Genomic DNA, 18,370 nt, shown 5'->3' with positions numbered 1-18,370 from the left:
AATTTACAAGACATTTAATCCAAAAAGCAGTGACTTTCTTGGGCAGAGAATGGCAGCTCAGGCCTTTGGATAAAGTCCAAAAAGAGGTGATTTAGACCATGGGATTGACAATGAAGAAGGGTTTGGGCAAGGAAGTCTAGGGTGCTCTTGAGATTTAGGTTTAGGAGTTTCACTTAGGATGGGTCTCCCCATGATTTCTTTCTTTATCTAGATCCAGATCCAGGCCCTGTTCTTCTCCCAAACAGCAGTATGGAGGATGAAGAGAGAGTGACTTCACCCAAGTTTCAGGTGGATTCAAGTTTACTTTCTCTTCTCCCATGTCACATGCATACTACATCATTTCTCAATAAATCAATACATTTCTTCTCTTTATTACCATGGCACCCTTTCCTCCCAGTTCTCTCTCTTTTTCGCTGTTTTTTAAACCCTTATCTTCTGTCTTAGAATCAACACTTGTGTATTGGTTCCAAGGCAGAAGAACAGTAAGGGCTAGGCAATGGAGGTTAGGCAATTTACCCAGGGTCACATAGCTAGGAAGTGTCCAAGGCCAGATATGAACCCAGGACCTATGTTTCTATGTCTGGTTCTCAATCTACTGAGACACCTAGCTACCCCTTCCACCAAGTTCTCTTTAGGAATCTGAGCCTTGAATTCTTCTGTTAAAGCCTCTGGAGATTTTGAGAGATGATATTGAATTTATAGATCATGGGAGCTAGAATGTCTCCATAGTAGGTATTGACAAATTCAGAACTGAAGGCCTATGCATTTTTAAAAAACTATTTTACTTTTGGTTCCAAATTTTCTTTCTCCTTTCCCCCTCCCATTGAGAAAGCAAAAAAAAAAAAAAAAGCCATTACGAATGTGTATAGTCTTACAAACCAAATTTCTGTATTAACTATGTTTAAAAAGAAAAGGGAGCGGGGCAGCTGGGTAGCTCAGTGGAGTGAGAGTCAGACCTAGAGACAGGAGGTCCTAGGTTCAAACCCGGCCTCAGCCACTTCCCAGCTATGTGACCCTGGGCAAGTCACTTGACCCCCATTGCCCACCCTTATCACTCTTCCACCTATGAGACAATACACCGAAGTTAAGGGTCTAAAAAAAAAAAAGAAAAGGGAGAGAGAGAACTAAATATATTTCCATCTGTTCCCAGAACCTACTAATTCTCCATCTAGAGGTGGAAAGCAGTTTTCATCAGGAAGCCTTTGGAATTGTAGTGGGTCACTATGTTGATCAGAGTTCCTGTTTTTCCCAGTTGATTTTCATTACATTATTGCTGTCACTATGTACTGTGTTTTCCTAGTTCTCTTGACTTTACTTTGCATCAGTTCATACAAAGCTTTCCAGGTTTCTCTGAAACCATTCCTTTCATCATTTCTTCTATCTAGCACAAGAGTATTCCTCCACACTCATATATCATAACTTGTCCAGGCATTCTATGATGCACATCTCCTCAATATCCAATTTTTTTTGCCCTCCCCCCCAAAAGAACCTCTATAAATATTTTTGTACATTTGAATTCTTTTCCTCTCTCTTTGACCTCTTTGGGATACAGACCTAGTAGAGGCATTCAAAGTTTTACACAATTTTATAGCCCACTGTTTATAGTTCTAAATTGTTTTCCAGAATGGCTGGGTCAGTTCTCAACTCCACCAACAATACATCAGTATAACTTTTCCTACATCCTTTATAAAATTTGTTTTCTTTTTCTGTGGTTTTATCATAGCTGTATTTGATAGGTATAAGGCGATACCTCAGAGTTGTTTTAAGTTTCATTTCTCTAATCAGTATTGATTTAGGACATTTTTTCATATGGCTTTTTTTTTACTCTTACCTTCTGTCTTAGAATCAATACTATGTATTGGTTTCAAGGCAGAAGAGTGGTAAGGGCTAGGCAGTGGGGGTTAAGTGACTTGCCCAGGGTCACACAGCTGGGATGTATCTAAGATCAGATTTGAACCTAGGACCTCCCGTCTCTAGGTCTAGCTCTCAATCCATTGAGCCATCCAGCTGCTCCCTCATATGACTTTTAATAGCTTTGATTTCTTCCTTTAAAAACTGCCTGGGCAGCTGGGTAGCTCAGTGGAGTGAGAGTCAGGCCTAGAGACGGGAGGTCCTGGGTTTAAATCCAGCCTCAGCCACTTCCCAGCTGTGTGACCCTGGGCAGGTCACTTGACCCCCATTGCCCACCCTTACCAATCTTCCACCTATGAGACAATACACCGAAAGTACAAGGGTTTAAAAAAAAATTGCAAAAAAAAAAAAACAAACCCAAAAAACTGCCTGTTGGGAGATTGCCTTTTTTTTTTTTTTTTTTAAACACTTACCTTCCGTCTTGGAGTCAATACTGTATATTGGCATTCCTCCAAGACATTCCTTGTAACCAATATACAGTATTGACTCCAAGATGGAAGGTAAGGGTTTAAAAAAAAAAACTGGTAAGGGTAGGCAATGGGGGTCAAGTGACTTGCCCAGGGTCACACAGCTGGGAAGTGTCTGAGGCCAGATTTGAACCTAGGACCTCCTGTCTCTAGGCCTGGCTCTCAATCCACTGAGCTACCCAGCTGCCCCCGGGGAGATTAATTCTAAATCAAACCCTAAGTATAGAGGCTGGTACAAAAAAATAAACAGATAATTCTGATTATATGAAAATCTTTTGCATAAGGAAAATTAATGCATCTATAATAAGAAAGGAAATAGTTGACTGAGAAAAAATCCTTTATTAAATTTTCAGATAAGGATTTAGTGCCCAAGACATGTAGACAGTTAGCAGAAATACATAAGACCAAAAGCCATTCTCCAGTAGATAAGTAGTCAAAGGAGATGAAGAGTTCTTAAGAGAAGAATCTCAAATTGTTAACTGTTAAGTGGAAGAATACTCCTCATGCGTAGTTAGAAAACTGCACATCAAAACAACACTGAGGTTTCTCTTTCCACTCTGAAAATTGGCCAAGAGAACCATAGAGGAGACCAATTGGTGTTGGAGGGGGCATTAAAAATGGGCACAGGAAGACATTGTTTGGTGTCTCTTGTGAATCATGAAAGCTATTCTGGAAAGCATTTTGGAATTATGCAAATAAAATGACTGATATGTCTATACCTTTTGAACCAAAGACTTTTCTCTTGTGTCTTCTATCCTGGAAATGCCATTCATGAAGGAGACCTGATAATCTACCAAAAGATCTATAACAGCATGTTTTGTGATATCAAAGAATTGCAAACAAAGATACTTGTCAAGGAAAGAATATGTAATGGGACATGGCTGTGTTATCAGAAACAATGAAGATGGTGAATACAGAGAAGTATGAACAATGTTCTACTTGATTCCAAGATTGCTCTCCTTAATTTCACAACATCCCAGCTCAACTGTCCTGGGGTGATTCTTTCCATTTATACAATTATAGTCATTGCACTGCTCAGTTCTAATATGCCTTTCAATACATCTCTATATTCAAATGCAAATAAAATGACTGATATGTCCATAATGTCCAGTTTTTTCAGTACATTGATTAGGTTTGCTGAATGTTTTTTCTCTTCCTCTATTTAACCCCCCCCCAAAACAACAACAACAACAAAACAAAACCTTGTAATAAGGGATCAACTTGTGGAAAGACCTTTTCAGGGTGAATATGAGCAATTAAGGAAAGTTATCTATGAGTTCTAGAACAAAGCAAGGGGCATCTACTTAGGTTAGGTGTAGATATCTGGATGAGTGGTCACTGGTTAAGGAGAAATGTGTTGGATTCAGGAATCCCTGATGTTCAAGGATGTGGCTGTGGACTTCACCCGGGAGGAGTGGAGACATCTAGATCCTACACAGAGGACCCTGTTCAGGGATGTGATGTTGGAGAATTATGAGAACCTTATCTCCTTAGGTAAGCACATCTGTCCTATAACTCAGTGTCTGCTCCTTGGAGCATTGTCTTTGCAGGCCTTTGCCACAGGTTTGGACAGTGTGAATTGCTGAGTTTAGTATTTGACTTATTGCATAAGATATTCTAGGCTGCTTATCCCTTCAAGAGTCTTAAATCCTTTATGGCCAGTAAGCAGAAGGGTTCTGTTTTGTATTCCCAGGTGAAAAGTCTTCCCATGATATAAATGGCATCCTTATAGCTTCTTTGTGCCAGCCCAAGGCTACATTTCCTTTACTCCCTAGACCCTCCAGTCAAAGATTTCAGTCCAAATCTCAGGGAATTAGGATACTTCTTTCTCTAGGAAGCCTTTCCTCCTGCTTTTGCTCAGAGATTTCTTCAGGCACTTTCCCTGGATCTCTGTTCTACATGAATTTTCCTCTCCCTAGATTGGAAAGCCTATAAGACAAACAAGCAGGGATGATGATAGCTGAACTTTATATCTTTCCAGGATTGTTCATTGTACTAGTAAGTACTTAATGGCTGAAAGATTTGAAAATGAAGAACCAAAGAAAATCTCAGGTCCCATTCTACCCCTCTCCATTTCTTTAAGCTCTTGTGTTATGTTAAAAGGAGGTACTACTATCTATTAGATGTATATATAGACGGAGTACAGAGAGAGGATAGGATGACACCTCTCTCCTTTATAACAGTTGCCCAGGCAGGATCCTTTAGGTCAATGTATGTTATCCCTTCAGGACCCATCTGGGGTTAATTGATATTATTTATTGGGCTCTTCAGCTGAGGTAATGTTGATAATCTGACTGCGTGACTCCCTTCCCAAATAAGTTTTGGAAACCAATTCAGGAAGGTACTTTTAAACTTTGAATATATTTGGCACAGAAGGATAATGGTATGGGATTGAGGTATGGGGAGACCCTACTTTAAATTGATACTAATGAATCTCTAACTGCAGGCAAATGAAGGAATCAAGATGACAGCTTCTCTCTGGTACAGCCTGGCCAGGGCTACACCAGAGCAGGCAAACTGCTGTATAGTTTCAGCTTCTTCTTCAGTAGATCTTAAGCCTAATCAGTTGAGATATCCACCCTTTATCCACCCTCTTCTTCTTCTCCTGCCCACTTCCCGGATCCCTCCCGGGCCCTGGGAAGCCTAGATGACTAAGATGATTGACTTCCTAATATCTAGGGGCAATAGAAACAGAGATGGTGGTCTGATACACTTTGATGATGGTATAGGAAACACAGGAGGAGCTTGCAGGGTTGAGTTTGCAAGTCTCTATTTCCCCAAAGACCAGGATCCCTCTCCAGCCTCAGGGACAGGTAAAGACCCAAGAACCTCTCTCAGGGTTCTCAACTGCTCTCTCCTGAGTCCACATGCCTCTCTGGGAACATTCCGACATCCAACCGATTCACCTGTCAATCACCGAGTGAACTTCAAGCTCCCAGAGATTCAATATAACACTTGGTAGTTCCCTTTTGCCTTTAGAGCAAATATGCAAACCTCTGTTTGGCTTCTTAGCATTGAGCGAGGTCAATGCACTAGTTTTCTTTATGAGCCTAAACCAGATCTGTGGCCTTTCCTTCCTTGCATTACAAAATAGGGTTTGCTTTAGAGGTCTATTGTCTACCTTCTATGCTCTCTAGCTGCCCTCTTTTCTGGAACTGGAAGCAATTTGCAGAAAACTTTCCATCTTCAGCAATTTTCCATTTCTTTCCTTCTACATAGGGCTTCCTGTTTCCAAACTGGATGTGATCTCCCTGTTGGAGAGAGGAGAAGCACCCTGGAGGCCTGAGGAAAGGGGCTCACAATGCTTCTGCCCAGGTGAGTAAGTAAAGAAAGCAGACAGAAAGAAGTCCTTCAGGTGTTTGCCCCTTTGCAGAGTTGGACAGGGAGCTCTTGTCAAAGGCCTCTGGACCTGGGGCAAAGACCTCAGCCTAGCTGGCATGAGGTAATACCTTTCACTTGAGCATATTATTTCCCTGATTTCCGTCCTCCTCATATTTCCCTGAAATAGAGAAGAGACATATGTTACTTAGTTTTTGTGGTTTTTAACAGACATTTAAAATGGAATAACCATCAACTAAAGCATTTATATATACAAATAACAGTTGTAAATGGTCATACATCTAAATGATTTCCATTGTTTTCTGTTTGTTTTCAAGTGTGGAGTAATTTTAACAAAATAGTAAGAAATAGTCCTATTTGTTCCCACTGATTCTTTCTTTCTGTACTTTCCCCCCTTTTTAAAGTTGTTTTTATATAGTTTGGTTAACTTGGGTAGATTGTTGTTCTGACTTTGCTTCTGTATCACCTCTTTAAATCTTCTCATCTTGCTTTGTTTTCTTTTGTTGACTTCTTATGTCCTAATTACAAATAATTAAATTCATACCATACTTTGGCCATACCCCAGTTGTTGAACTTGTGTTGTTGCCATATTTTTGCTGTCATAGATAATAGCTGTAACAAACAGACTCTTAGCCTTGGCATTCCTACAAGAGTATGAACAGTTTTGTAGCTTCACTGGAAAGGACTTTGTTGCTGTTGTCAACCTTGAAAAGACACAGAACCACTAAAGTAGTTAGAAAGAAAAAGTCTTTAATCAGGACAAGGAAGACAATGCTCAGATTCAGCCATTACACAGTCAAGTGCTAGGTAATACTCAGAACCAAAGCTCTAGGACTCTGGGAAAATTGTCTCCAGGAAAAAAAACTCACCAAAGGTGGTTTTTCTGGGGGGCATAAGAACTTGGGATCTTATATACGTTTTAGGGAATTAAGAACAGAAAATATACATTGACTGGTTATAAGCAGGCTAGGGGAAGAGCCTGTAGCCTGAGGCTGAGGTACCAGGGAATAGCATAAGATACAATGGGAGAAACTTCTAAGACAAAAAGGGTAATTGAAATTTGAATATTTCTATCAATCCTATTCAGGATACTTAATGGATGCTTGGTGGTCCTTTGTCCAGTCTAAGACAAGGTCAGTCTGGGACTTCCTTTAAGACAAATTCCCAAGGGAGAGGGACAAACTTAGGGGTTCCATAAATACAGTTGACACTATCTAGAAATGTTGGACCACTTTATTATTGGATATTTTTATCGACATTTCTTTGTAGCCTCACTAGCTTTAATTTTACATTTGTTTTTTTTTTTAATGAACCCATATCTTTTCTTTAGATTTAATAGAAATATTGATTTCAAGGCAGAAGAGCAGTAAGGGCTAGGCAATGGTGTTGTGGGAGAGCTTTGAGGTGAAACCCCAGGTACAGGACAGGTTGCCCTTTGCAAGAATACAAAGAACTTAGGAATGAAAGGAGGGAGAGAGCCTGGCATTTTTTTTGTCTCTTCTTAATCATGTTTTATAGAAAAGTATAAATACAAACCATAGACACATGGATGTATATGTCCTTTCCATTTATATTGTGGTCATAGTTAATGCTGTTTTCTTGGTCTTATTTAATTTACTTAGGATAAGTTCATGTTGTTCTTTTCACACATCTCTGAATTTTTCGTATTTATTGTTTATGTTTATTTATATGATGTGTTTAGTCATTCTCCATTTGGTGGCCATCTACTTTGTTTCTAGCTCTTTGCCTTGGCAAAAGATCCGTTATGAATATTTTGGCATCTATCTGGCCTTTCCTTTTGTCCTTGAACTCTTTGAGGTATATGACTAACAAGATCTCTGAGAAAACAGGTATGAACATTATAGTAACTTTCTGGACATAATTCTAAATCACTTTCCAGAATAATTGGATTAATTCATAGCTCTACCAACAGGGTATTAGTGTGACTCAACAGGAAACCAAGAAAATTTTCCAAATGTCTATACGGTGATCTCTCACCAATTGTAGGAGTTACATTCCAGAGACCCCCAAATAGGTGAAAATTCACAAAATAATGACTTTATAGTTATTATTTATATATATTTTAGGGCTTTATAAACCCTTCCCACTCTCCAATAAATCTTTTCCACACTCTTATTAACCTACAGTCACTGATCCAATCAGCACCCAGGATACAAAACACAAAAATGAAAGGTTGGTCGCCTTTCATTTCATCAGCCAGTAGTATGCTGAGATAAGTGTAACTCCACAATACAGAATTAGATATATATATATATATTTTAAAACAGGTGATACAGTGAAGCCAGAAAAAGTGAACCACGATATAGTGAGGGTCAACTATATATTTAAACCCAGACAACCCACTTCTAGCTTATAACCTCAATGGACAGAAATAAAGTCCTATATATCCTTGGTGTTTTGATTGAAATAGCTCCTAATCTGTACATTTGTTTATATTGTATCATTGCTTATATTATATTGGTTTAGCTCAAAAATGAATATTGTCTATCTCCAATCAGTTAAAATGCTGTGCCATTTGTGTTTATATTGATTGCTATTTCCCTTTCTATTACTTCTTTTTGGATTCTATATATTGATTCCTCTACATTTTATTCATTTTTCAATTATGAGTGTGATTTCTCTTCCTTTTGTTGCCTCTTGAATTATTTTCTTATCCCAGAGAAATGGTATCAATTTTGGTGGATTTATTAAATAGCCTGACCCTTGCCAAAGCTATTAACTCCTTAATTTATTATCTTTGCTGACTCTCTAGTTTCCTAAGTAAACTATCATGTCATCAGCAAGTAGGGATAGTTTTGTTTACTCTGCAATCTTTACATCTTTTCAAATGAGTAATAGTTTCTCTCTTCCTGAATGGCTTTCCTGTGTTTGACAAATGATCATTCAGTTTTTCATGGATATGGTTTATGACATCTATAGGTTTATAATTTTTTGAGTCTTGGGCACCCAAGGTCTCCGTTATTATCTCCTTACCTGTCTTTGTCTTCAATTTCTCTAAAAAGTATTCTGCCTGGTCCAGATTGAACATTTTTTCTACTTGATAGAAGAAACTTTCTATAAGTTTCTTTCTGCCAGCATGACAAATGTAGCTTAGTGACTTTTCCTCCATTTGTTTCAGGTTCCCTCATTGAGGAGAGCAGGATTCCAATCAAAGATTCTCTGCTCATACAGGCTATTTGTCTGGAAGAAGCCCCTAAGAAAAGATTGCTAAAGGATCCTGCTCAGTCTTCAAAGATGCAAGAAGCTAAAGAAGACGATATTAATTTAGAGAAACTGAAGGGCAGTCAGAGGAGACAGTCTAGACATGTAACAATCACTCCTAGAACAACTTTTAATAAATGGAATGTGCCCACTCAGGGTTATACACTGGGAAGAAGTTTTAGTCCAGGGTCAGTCTTGGGTCTATTGTGGAAGGGAGGTATGGAGAAACATCTCTACAGATATAAGACACTTGAAAAGAACTTCAGAGACTTTTCAGACCTGAATATGTGTAATGGATCCTCCTTAGAGAAAAACTTGGGGAAATGTGGCTTGTGCAGGAAACCCTTCAGTTACTGCTCAGACTTAATTAAATTTCATAGAATTCATACAAGAAAAAGGCTTCATGAACACAGTGAATGTGGAAAAGCCTTTGGTAGAAGACAAAATGGCACTGGATATCAGAGAACTGATACTGGGGAAAAACTGAAATGTACTCAATATGAGAAAGTCTTTAGCCACAAGGAAATCTTGACTAAACTTAAGAAATGTCATACTGGAATGAAACTGTTTGAATGTAATGAATGTGGGAAGTCCTTCAGGGAAAGTAAAGTACTCAAAAGCCATCAGAGAATTCATACTGGAGAAAAACCTTTTAAATGTAATGAATGTGGGAAAGGCTTTAGCCAGAGAGCCAACCTTGTTAGGCATCAGAGAACTCATACTGGTGTGAAACCTTTCGATTGTAATGAGTGTGGTAAAGCCTTCAGTCAGAGGGGACAGCTCATTTATCATCAGAGAATTCATACCGGAGAAAAGCCCTTTGAATGTAGTAAATGTGGGAAATGTTTCAGCCGGAGGGCAATCCTTATTATTCATCAGAGAACTCATACTGGAGAGAAACCCTTTGCATGTAATGAATGTGGAAAAGCCTTCAGTGAGAGTAAAGTACTGAAAAGCCATCAGAGAATTCACACTGGAGAAAAACCCTTTGAATGTAATGAATGTGGAAAAGCCTTCAGCCAGAGGAGGCTGCTCATTTATCACCAGAGAATTCATACTGGGGTGAAACCCTTTGAATGTAATGAATGTGGAAAAGCCTTTATTGAGAGTCGAGTATTGAAAAGCCATCAGCGAATTCATACTGGAGAGAAACCTTTTGAATGCAATGAATGTGGCAAAGGCTTCACCCAGAGGGGCCATCTTATTAGACATCAGAGAACACACACTGGAGTGAAACCCTTTGAATGTAATGAATGCCAGAAAGCTTTCAGTCAGAGAGGAAACCTCATTTGTCATCAAAGAATTCATACTGGAGAAAAGCCTTTTGAGTGTAGTGAATGTGGTAAAGGCTTTAGACAGAGGGCAGTCTTTATCACCCATCAGAGAACTCATACAGGAGTGAAACCCTTTGAATGTAATGAATGTGGGAAAGGCTTCAGCCAGAGAGGACACCTCATTAGACATCAGAGAACCCATTCTGGAGCGAAACCTTTTAAATGTAATGAATGTGGCAAAGGCTTCAGCCAGAGTGGACACCTTATTAAACATCAGAGGACCCATACTGGAGCAAAACATTTTGAATATAACAAATTCCTTCCTCCTGAACAGGTCATCCCAAAGTAGATGTTCATTGACTGGGGAATGGCTAAATGTATTGTATCAATAATGAAATACTACTGTGCTATAAGAAAGAGTGAAGAATTTAAAGAAACATGAGAAGGCATGTGAACTGATGCAGGGTGAAGAAAAGAGAACAAGGACTACAGTATATACAATGAGTACAACACTATGAAAAGAAAGAAAAAAATTAAATGCTGTGTAATTTTAATGACTTGGCTTGACCCCTGGGAAAGGGGAAATCACTTGCTTCTTTTTTAGAGATGGGAAGACTTAGAATATCAGATAACCTTATATTTGCTGTCAGACTTGCTGGATGTTTTGCTGAACTCCTCTACCCTTCCCACCTTCATTCTTGATTAAAGAGATGTCTTCTTGGGTAGTGAGGGATGGAGGTCACATGAAAATATATCAAAATTATTTTGAAAGACATGTTATGAGAGACTGAGCTCGATGTCCTTTATTGATTAGTATAACTACTAACCTAACATATATGTTGTTTATACAGAGTTGTTTGCATGTTATTTCCCTCATTAGACTGAGCTCCTTAGGACTCTTTTTTTTTTTTTAAAGCTTTTTTATACCTGGTGCTTAGCACTGTGCCCGGCACATAGTAGGCACTTAAGAAATGCTTATTTATTGACTAAGATTAAAGGAATGTTGTCACTATAGTTTAACCTAGAAGAAATGTAGTTAATAAAATCTTTTTGTGGAAAAAATAGAACAATGTAGACTAGATGGTCATACAATCCAGTGGATCCCAAAACTGGCTGAATCACCCAGAGAGCCATCAAAGAGTGATTTAGTTTCAGTGAGAATGATCTTCAAGGGAGTGCTCTATGTTCTTGGGCTGCTTGAATATTTTTATCAGTGACTTCTGTGAAGACAGAGATGCTGTACTTACAATTTTTCAGCTTTCTTTTATCTGTTTTGAAACACATTTTGTCAATGACTTTTTCTTTTCTCTGTCTCACTCTAACCTTCCTCTGCTCTTGCCCTCAGGCTTTTCTTCCTCTTTCCCTCCAAAAGCCTTGTCTTTTAATATTATTTATGCTAAACAGTTCAGCATGTTGGGCTTGTCTGAAAGTATAGGTTTCAGTCTGCATCTCTACTCAAGATGTGGGAGACAAGGTTCAACCTCCATCTTTGGCAATCATTATTCCTTGTGCTGAAGAAGAGAAAGAAAGACACAAATGTGAGTTTAGCAACTATTACATTAAATTTGTTGTGTAACTTAAAAAATAAGACATATACAATCTGCATTTATTTATTTATTTATTATTTTTTTTAATATATTTTTAAACCCTTAACTTCTGTGTATTAGTTCCTTGGTGGAAGAGCGGTAAGGGTAGGCAATGGGGGTTAAGTGACTTGCCCAGGGTCACACAACTGGGAAGTGTCTGAGGTCAGATTTGAACCTAGGACCTCCCGTCTCTAGGCCTGGCTCTCAATCCACTGAGCTACCCAGCTGCCCCCTGCATTTATTTTTGTATGTTTTATTTTTTAATATGGCAATGATGTAAAATTGGTAGATAAAAGCCTATATAAAGCACTTATTACTAAATCAGGCACTATCCTTTGCTGGATTACAAGATCCCTGAGTTCAAGGTGTGTGGTCTTAAGAACCATAATCCCATGTCTATTTTCATAAAGTTCAATATAATAAAAATGTTATTTTCAAAAATCTGAACTAATATCAATCTGGGTCAAAACAAATTATAGAATCAGCATCTAGGAGCATCATGATGGTCTCAAACATGGGATTGAATTTCAAAGGATGAAAATTAAACAAAGAAATGTTAGATCTTGCATTTGGATTAAAAAACAAAATCTTTCAAAAATCTGAGATGTGGGAGGCATGATTTGATGGCAATATGACAATGTTTTTGTTATTAAGTTCTGAACTCAATATATGTCAGTGGTGTGAGGTTGCAGCCAAAATCTCTGAGGTAGTCTTGAAATTCATTAAGAAAAGACATAGTTTTCAAGAATGAAGAGTTAATAAGCTCCCAATATCCTCTTTTAATGGTACCTGGAAGATTCTTTTTATTTCTGGACTGCACATTTTAAGGACATTGACAAGCTGAATTTATTTCAGGGCTGGGGAGGGACTCAGGGTTATGCCATATGGGGATCCATTCCAGGGTCTAAGAATATTTGGCCTAGAGAGAAAAAGACTTGGGAGAACACTTAAAAAAAAACAAAAACCAAATACCTACACATTTATAAGACCTCAAAAAAAAGTGCCAGTATTGCAATTACTTGGATCTGTATAATAAAAACAAATGTAATAAAATAAAAGACAATTCACTAGAATAAAGATTAAGTCTGTAGATAATATTGGATATGATTGGGAAAGAAACATGTCAGGAATTCAACAAGGAGAGGAAAGTAAGTGTTTTTGTCCCACTGAAATAAAAAAAAAATATTTAAAGAATTTAAAAGGAAAAGCTTCTCTAATAATTGTTGCATGTGTCTCTTCCCCAATCAATTCAAGACTACAAAATAGATTGCATTAAGACTTTGAAAGGTTAAGTGGAAGTTTAACAAATGTATCTTAGCTAACTCAAAGGTTTATTTCATCTAGTTCAGGGGTCGGCAACCTTTTTGGCCGTGAGAGCCATAAACACCACATTTTTTAAAATGTAATTTCACGAGAGCCATACAGTGCTCACAGTGCGCACTCCTGTAACAGCGCCTGAAAAAAAAATTGACTTTATGGCTCCTGCAGAAAGAGCCATATCTGGCCCTCAAAAGAACCAGATATGGCTCGAGAGCCATACATTGCCGACCCCTGATCTAGTTTCTAAATAGTTATGTTAAAGAAAGGTTAGAAAATGGAAGAGAATTGGATTTGGCTCTGGATCATTTAAAGAAATAGAAAGGAAAGAGAAATTTTTCAACATGAACTGAGACCTTTCCCAGCCAAAGTGGGAAATTTTGCAAGTTAAATTCTAAACAATAAAGTCTAGTCTAGTCATTAATAAAGTTAGTCTCCCCAATAAATCATTTAATATATAATATCTATATACTTCAGGATTGTCTCACTAAGATACATATGGGCCCAAAGGTATTATACATTTCAAGGAGGCTTTCTTACTATGTTTGGATGTTTCTTAACATATTTAAAATGATTGATAGATGCATTGATAAGGAGCCATTAGGTGGCATTCCCCTTTTTTGGCAGAAGAGTTTTACAATTTAGGAGCAGCTGGGTTGCTCGGTGGATTAAAAGCCAGGCCTAGAGACAGGAGGTCCTAGGTTCAAATTTGGCCTCAGACACTTCTTAGCTGTGTGACCCTGGGCAAGTCACTTAACTCCCATTGTCTAGCCCTTACCACTTCTCTGTCTTGGAACCAATATATAGTATTGATTCCAAGGCGGAAGGTAAGAGTTATTTTAAAAAAAAGTTTTACAGGGGCAGCTGGGTAGCTCAGTGGAGAATCAGGCCTCGAGACAGGAGGTCCTGGGTTCAAACCTTGCCTTAGACACTTCCCAGCTGTGTGACCCTGGGCAAGTCACTTGACCCCCATTACCCACCCTTACCACTCTTCCACCTATGAGACAATACACTGAAGTACAAGGGTTTAAAAAAAAAAAGTTACAATTAAAAAATATATATATTGTTGCATGGGGAGGCCTGGAAGGGATGGCTGACCCAGCTCTACAGTTTGTTATATCCAAAGGCTCACTCAGAGTCTCATGATTTTTAGGGTTTTCTTCTATTGCTGTCATTTTTTCAAACCACCTAGAGTCATGATGGTCCTTACAGCATTCTTCCTGGAAGATCTACTTTCCTGGTCCCAGGTCACTGGCAACATCTTTCTCTAAAATTGCTTTAAAAACGTCTTAATCTGTGGACCTTTAGGATATCTCCACAATACCCCTTCAGGAGAACTTGATACTGCCTAGGATGTACCCCTGAAAAGAAGCACATATATAACTTGATAGTAACACAAAAGAATATTCCAAAATAGTGTATATTCTTTTACAACAATAGACTTGGTATAGAATGTTTGGCTAGGTTAATTATTAAAAAGTACATTAATGTCACCCAAATAATATATGAATTGCTTTTCCCAAAAGAAAAAAAAATTAAAACAACTCCCTGATATTTATCTACTTTAGTGGAGATAGCGTATATCCCAGAAGCATGGACGTCAGATGAAATACTATTGCAGTTATGCACTATCTGCCATGACTAAATAAAGTTGCCATACCCCCCAAAAAAAGCTGGAGGGGGGAGATGGATGGACAGAAATATGACAAAAAAGAGAATGTGATCCCTTAGTCTGGTTTCTACTCCAAACAAGAGCCATGAGGATAGGAAGATGGAATCAGAGCTAAGTGAGCATATTCTCCACAAGATGAGATGTCCTACCATAGGAAAGAGTCAGAAAAGCCCTACCTCAGTCTCTGCTTATGTAATGCAGGGTTGCTACAAGAATCCTTTGCATTTGCAAAACTACCAGAAGCAACCCTGACAGTTAGGGAGACGGAATGTTGACCCAGCCAGCCGGTGGTCTCACAGCAAAAACCGTTGGAGCCTGGGACTATAAATATCCCTGGAGCACCATCCTGGGGGTTCCCTCAGCCAGACCTCTACCTTCTGTAATCCTCCCCCACCACTGGCTTCACCCTTAGCAATTAGGTTCCAAGACCTTAGCCCTCTTCCCTCGGCTTACCCTTGCTTAAATAAACCCCTGGCTTCTATTCAAAGAGCTTCTGCTGATTCATTATACCATATATAGGGCCAAGACTGAAGAGGGAAAGATAACTTTCTCTTGTTTCCTGAGGGCTAAACCAGGCATCCATCTTGCTCAGGAAGTGAACCAAGCTTCACTTCCTGTTGGCCTAGAGTTTCTCTCCAGAAGGGAGGGCCTTCTTACTCCTCCCCTCAAGGGAGCTTAGTAACAATAGGGAGGCGGGTTAAAATATTTCAGCCAGACCCACACAATCTCTGGCTGACCCAAATCATCCTGTACTTAAGAGATAGCCTCCCTGCCTGAAGACCCAGCTGGTACCACCCAGGCCCTCAAATACAAACTACTTCATATTTCCTTTATAACACTTAATAGTGGCTCTTCTCTCCTAAAACTTCTCTCCCTACCTCTGGCACTGACATGTATCACCCCACACTGACTGTTGCCATCTATGATCAGTGACTTATTAGGACTCCCTTCGTAGTTTATTTGGAATCAGACTTAAACATTGCTTACAGCCCTATAAGATTTAAAATAGGTTTTAATAGCCTAAGCTTTAGGGTATTCGGTATCGTTTGGGCTGTTAGACACTGTAAACTGACTCTTTAATACTAAATATTAGGTATAATCCTATAAACTCAAAAAAAATTCATACTTAAAGCTAACAAAAAAAATCAAAAGAAAAACTGTTTCCTGAACCTCATTCAACTATGTAATAATTATGTAGCTTGAACTGTATCCTGAGCCAATGTCTCAACCTCAGCAGAGATGTTCCTAATAGAATCTATTACTTCCATCATCTATATAACAGCCCAGAAAAACCTCTGGGCTAAAGAGAAAGTGGCTATTGAATTAGGCCCAGATCTCTTGCTCTGTTCCTAGTCATGCTCAGATTCCTAGTCATCGGCTTGTCTACTTGGCCAATAAAATGATCACGCACCACTGGCAGGGTTACCTAGGCCAAACCACTTTTGGAAAAAGGAAAAGTAACCTGCAGAGTTAAAGATATAGAATTGCCCAGGGGTCACCACACCCCATGGAAAATCTGTTTTTAACTGTGATGAGGCAGTGACAGTTGCAAAGGATATGTATTCATATGATGCATCCTTTATCCTATTGAGGTATGTCTTAACCTAGATAAATGTTGTGTCAGGGAATTGGAGCTGTCAGGTCTCACTTTGAAGTGTCACCCATATATATAGTATGCAATAGTTGTAATAGGTAACTATTACCTATTTCATAGTTCCCAGAACTGTTAAGATTAAAATTCTCCCAGAGTATATCTTAATTTATAATAATTAAATAATTTTAAAAGTGGGTCAGAAAAAGAAAAGGCCTCTAGTCACATAAGGTTGGCAGTTCACTTACCAAGTTTCCTCAGAGCTAGAAAGCCAGGCCCACACATGCCTTATCTTTTCTTGCTTGATTCCCAGCCAAAAGGCCCTCTCTTTCTCTCTCAACTCAATTTTATGCTCTTAGTGGCATCCCTTCTGAAAACTCCTCTGATTGAAGGACTCCAACCACATTCTGGGCAAGAGGCAGGTTTTCTGGACACCAGGGAATCACAAGGGACAAGAGACAAGGGTCTTCCAGACACCAAGAATACGGAGGTCTCTAGTGTGGCCTCCAGAGTAGCGCCTGCTGTGGGCCAAGTCCTGTGGGAAGTGTTCTGTGGCTGGCCCTGAGAAGCGCAGGCCTCTTCTGTTCGAATGTTCTGACTCTTTCTGACCCCATGGGGGTTCTCTTGGCAGAGACCCTGGGCAGTTTGCCTTTTCATTCTCAGCTCATTTTACACCTAAGGAAACTCAGAACACAAGAGTTAAATGAGTTGCTCAGCCACATCAGGTGGTAAGCAAGTGAGGCAGGATCTGAACTCAGGAATTTGAGTCACTCTGGGCAAGTGAGCTTTGATTCCCATTTTAGAGATGAGAAAACTTAGGGCAGATGGAGGTGAAGCAACTTGTGCAGGGTAACGCAGCCAGCAAATGGCAGTGGCAGGATTTGAACTCAGATCTCCCTTATTCCAGACCCTACACCAGGTGCTCTGTGATTGCACCAGCTGCAGAAGTGGTGGGTCTTTTTACCTCTGTTCTCCCCTTCCACATGGCCCAAGTCCCAGTGCCCTCACAGATGCCCAGAACTTGGGTCAGTCTGTCAGCAGTTCTGACCCCTGAAGAGCCTGCACATCCCACATGCTCTCTCTAGAGTTACACTGACTTGCTGCAGGCCTTGTGCCAGGCCTCCTTGGCACCTTGGCACATGGAACACTGGCACACCTGGGCACCTTGGGCCACATTGGCACTATCACCCACATGGGCACCCTTGGCCACTGTCCCTCCTTGGGTGGCTTTGTGTCCACCTGCCCCTTCTTAGCCTCCTCTGCTGGACCATCATGCCCACCTGCCTCCTCAGTGACTGGGGCCTCCATGTTTTCAGTCCCTTAGGATGAATCTCAGTCTCTGTCTTCATGCCCTCCGGGCTGATGGTTCCACCCTTTGCTCTGCTCAGCTCCATCCTGCACCACTCCATGGGTCAGAGAATGGAATCCACAACTTTTAAGGCCTGGCTCTAGAGGTGGAGGTCGTGGGTTCACATCCTGGGACTCAGTTTCCAAATCTGTAAAGTCAGGGGCTGCTGCTAGACACCCCAGAGGACTCCTTTGCCTCTTGATCTCAGATCCTCTTTATAAAATCCTCTTCTGAACTTCAGACAGCCATGTGGGCAGCTGTGGAATCCTGGACGGTGCCTCGCTCTCTTTCCCCATCACCTCCATGCACTGGGCAGGCCTTGCCTTGTCTGTGTCCACAGTGGGTCTCACTTCTGTCCCAACTTTTCCCCACACAGAGCCGACCCCTCCCTCCTCTGCTTCTGGACCCTGATGAGCCTCCTTCTCTCAAGGCTTTCCCTCTCTGATGCACACAACTGGCCAAGCGCTTTGTGACACTCTCCCACTCCAGAAAGTCCACTGGTTCCCTGCTACCTCCAGGAGCAAATATCAGCTCAAGTGTTAGCAGCTAAAGCCTTTCCCAGCTGGGCTCAAACCTCCCTTCCTCCACCTTCTACCTTATTGCTCTCCAGATACAGGATGGCCAGCCTTTGCCCTTCACCTCC

General features: G+C 40.0%; 1 protein-coding gene across 1 annotated transcript in view; it reads left to right on the top strand.

Annotated features, from left to right (window-relative positions):
* The first annotated feature begins 3,730 nt into the window (after positions 1-3,730).
* Positions 3,731-18,370, top strand: part of LOC123246896 (zinc finger protein 665-like) — a 77,677-nt gene continuing 63,037 nt past the window's right edge. Inside the window, exons 1-3 of the mRNA XM_044675674.1 lie at positions 3,731-3,872; positions 5,598-5,693; positions 8,857-10,512. Coding sequence (XP_044531609.1) covers positions 3,731-3,872; positions 5,598-5,693; positions 8,857-10,512 — 1,894 coding nt within the window. The remainder of the gene's footprint in view (positions 3,873-5,597; positions 5,694-8,856; positions 10,513-18,370) is intronic.

This window comes from Gracilinanus agilis, chromosome 4 (assembly GCF_016433145.1).
Source record: "Gracilinanus agilis isolate LMUSP501 chromosome 4, AgileGrace, whole genome shotgun sequence".
Classification (NCBI taxonomy): Eukaryota; Metazoa; Chordata; class Mammalia; order Didelphimorphia; family Didelphidae; genus Gracilinanus; species Gracilinanus agilis.
This window is presented reverse-complemented; position numbering and strand designations above follow the sequence as displayed.